Here is a 3332-nt window from a genome sequence, read left to right as displayed (position 1 = left end):
CTGGCACACCACCCCCTCTCCCCAGCCTGGCACATACCGCCCGGCCTGGTGGCCCCCATCCTAGTACTGTGAAAGCCCCCAGCCACAGAGCCGTGTCAGCCCTGCTCAGCACAGGGACGGCGTGGCCCTGCAGGAATCCAGCTGACGTGTCCCCACTATCCAGGCTGGAGACGTGCGTGCAGGGCATGACCTGGGCCTGGGCCACCCGCCCTCGGCGCAGAGCCGCTCTCTGTCAGGTGACACCTTTCCTCTTGCCACACTCTGCCTGCAGGTCTTCTTTGTGATCCACCTCCATGCGGGGCCTGTCATCAACACCTTGCCCCCCATCGTGGACCCCGACGCCCTGCTCAGCTGCGACCTCATGGACGGGCGCGACGCCTTCCTCACACTGGCCAGGGACAAGCACTGGGAGTTCTCCTCGCTGCGCCGCTCCCGCTGGGCGACGCTGTGCATGCTGGTGGAGCTGCACACCCAGGGCCAGGACCGCTTCGTCTACACCTGCAACGAGTGCAAGCACCACGTGGAAACGCGCTGGCACTGCACGGTGTGCGAGGTGGGTGCCGCTCCCCCACGGCCCCTCGGGCAGCGGTTACGGGATTGTGTTCTGAGGTCACAAACAGAAGCCGGCTCAGCTCAGCGCTTACTGGGTTCTGCTTGGCAGCAGAGACCCAGCGGTATGGGAGCGGGCTGTCCCCACCAGGGGGAGTCTGGTAGTTAGCAGACAGAGCTGCATGTGGTCAGAGAGGGTGTCAGGACGCGGAGCAGGTGCACCGCAACACAGGGACCCATGGGTTCTCCAGGAGGCCATGCTCATGCCACCTTCCTAGGGTGTGAGGGTGTCGCTGGGCAGACGTCCATGTGGGCTGGATGTCCGCTCCGTGCCAGGCACGCACGGGCCTCAGGTGCCACTGCTGAGAGAGTGTGTGTCTCTGGGGCAGGCATGGAGGGAGGTGCTATGGCAGCCGCTGTGTTCTGTGGGCATCCAGCCCGCTAACCCCCTTCTTGATGCCCCAGGTCTGGGCTTGCTAAGGGGTCGAGAGTGCCCTCACCTTGCTGTCACCTGGGTGACCTTGGTCAGGGGTCTCAAGCCCCTTCTCACTGTCCCCGCTGGCCCGGTCCTGCTGCACTGTCCCCTCTGCAGAGGCCCTGGGCCTGTGTGGGGTCCTGGGCTGTCGGCAGGCCCTCCTACCTCCTGCCCCACAGATGGGACAGACACGTACCCCTCCGTGACCATACCACCCCCATTCCTCACCTCCTTCCTCCAGTCGTTCTCTTCAGGGCTGGCCTTCAGGGCGACCATGGTCGGAGGTCAGATAGGGGCGGGTCTCTGCCTCAGCTAGGGGAGGGGGCCTCGCACCTCTGGCCCTTCTCTCCCCTTCCCACCTCACCACACCCTCTTCTCTGTCCACCAGCTCTCTGCAGCTTTCTTTTGTATCTTTCTTGTTTTCATGCTGGGATCCTCATACCCTTCCAGGAAGGTCATCAAACCCTGGCCACGGGCCTCTGTTCTTTAGGTTCAGGACTTCGTTTTCACACTTCCCACATCTGAGCGGTTTTCAGAAATGGGCTCCACGTTGGGAAGGACCACTTTGGCTCTTGTGGCTAGCCCACGCCTTCCTCATGGGGACAGCATCTCACTCCAGGGCCCCTTTCTGGGAGAGTGCTGCTGGGGACAGGCTTGGGAGGCTGCTGTCTGCTGCCCTGCAGTGCGGGCACGCTGAGGACACCCACCAACAGCCCAGGGAGGGAGTGAGGACAGCCCCCCAAGGGTGATGCAGGAGGAATTGTGGGCAGTGCTGTGGAGAGCATTGTCGTGGTGTAGGTCCTTCAGTGGTCGAGCTTCTGGAGTCTGTAGGAGCAGGATGTAGATGCCCCTTCTGTAGAGGGAGGAGGGACGACAAGGACGAGGCACACGGAGGTACTGGTTTCTCTTACAGCCCCAGGAGCTTAGGTAGACACTGGTCTGTCAGCTCACCCTGTCTGCCTGCTCCTGCACGGCCAGGGCCCGAGGCGCCACTCGGACTGGGGGATACGGGCGAGCAGATAGAGGAGGTGGTCTGTGGACTCTACTGAGTCCCAGAGAAGGTCCCAGAAGCGTAGGCACTGGGGATGGACATGCTTCGCCATCTGTTACTCCCTCTGGAGTGCCATGGGGCAGGGTGTTGGGAGCCACGCTACTGCCCACGTGGCCCCCGTGCTGACTCTGATCTGTCTCTTCTTCTCCGAAGGACTATGACCTGTGCATCAACTGCTACAACACCAAGAGCCACAGCCACAAGATGGTCAAGTGGGGGCTGGGCCTGGATGATGAGGGCAGCAGCCAGGGCGAGCCGCAGTCCAAGAGCCCCCAGGAGTCTCGGCGCCTGAGCATCCAGCGCTGCATCCAGTCACTGGTGCACGCCTGCCAGTGTCGCAACGCCAACTGCTCGCTGCCGTCCTGCCAGAAGATGAAGCGGGTGGTGCAGCACACCAAGGGCTGCAAGCGCAAGACCAATGGCGGCTGCCCCGTCTGCAAGCAGCTCATCGCCCTCTGCTGCTATCACGCCAAACACTGCCAAGAGAACAAATGCCCCGTGCCCTTCTGCCTCAACATCAAACACAAGCTCCGCCAGCAGCAGATCCAGCACCGTCTGCAGCAGGCCCAGCTCATGCGCCGGCGGATGGCCACCATGAACACCCGCAACGTGCCTCAGCAGAGCCTGCCTTCTCCTACCTCAGCACCGCCCGGCACCCCCACGCAGCAGCCCAGCACACCCCAGACGCCCCAGCCCCCGGTTCAGCCCCAGCCCTCGCCTGTGAGCATGTCACCAGCCGGCTTCCCCAGCGTGACCCGGACTCAGCCCCCCACCACGGTGTCCACGGGGAAGCCCACCACCCAGGTGCCGGCCCCACCACCACCTGCCCAGCCCCCGCCAGCGGCTGTGGAGGCCGCTCGGCAGATCGAGCGCGAGGCCCAGCAGCAGCAGCACCTGTACCGTGTCAACATCAACAATGGCATGCCCCCGGGGCGCACGGGCATGGTGACCCTGGTGAGCCAGATGGCCCCTGTGGGCTTGAACGTGCCGCGCCCCAGCCAGGTCAGCGGGCCCGTCCTGTCCAACATGCAGCCGGGCCAGTGGCAGCAGGGTCCCCTGCCCCCGCAGCAGCAGATGCCAGGCATGCCGAGGCCGGTGATGTCCATGCCAGCCCAGCCGGCCGTGGCCGGGCCACGGATGCCCAACGTGCAGCCGCCCCGGAGCATCTCGCCCAGTGCCCTGCAGGACCTGCTGCGGACCCTGAAGTCACCCAGCTCCCCTCAGCAGCAGCAGCAGGTGCTGAACATCCTCAAGTCC

The 3332-nt window shown here is 64.3% G+C and overlaps 1 protein-coding gene across 1 annotated transcript in view; it reads left to right on the top strand.

Moving 5' to 3' along the window:
* Positions 1-3332, top strand: part of CREBBP (CREB binding protein) — a 139036-nt gene that overhangs the window by 134284 nt on the left and 1420 nt on the right. The window contains exons 30-31 of the mRNA XM_004373206.3: positions 272-553; positions 2229-3311. Coding sequence (XP_004373263.1) covers positions 272-553; positions 2229-3311 — 1365 coding nt within the window. The remainder of the gene's footprint in view (positions 1-271; positions 554-2228; positions 3312-3332) is intronic.

This window comes from Trichechus manatus, unplaced genomic scaffold (assembly GCF_000243295.1).
Source record: "Trichechus manatus latirostris isolate Lorelei unplaced genomic scaffold, TriManLat1.0 scaffold00024, whole genome shotgun sequence".
In the NCBI taxonomy this organism is placed as follows: domain Eukaryota; kingdom Metazoa; phylum Chordata; class Mammalia; order Sirenia; family Trichechidae; genus Trichechus; species Trichechus manatus.
This window is presented reverse-complemented; position numbering and strand designations above follow the sequence as displayed.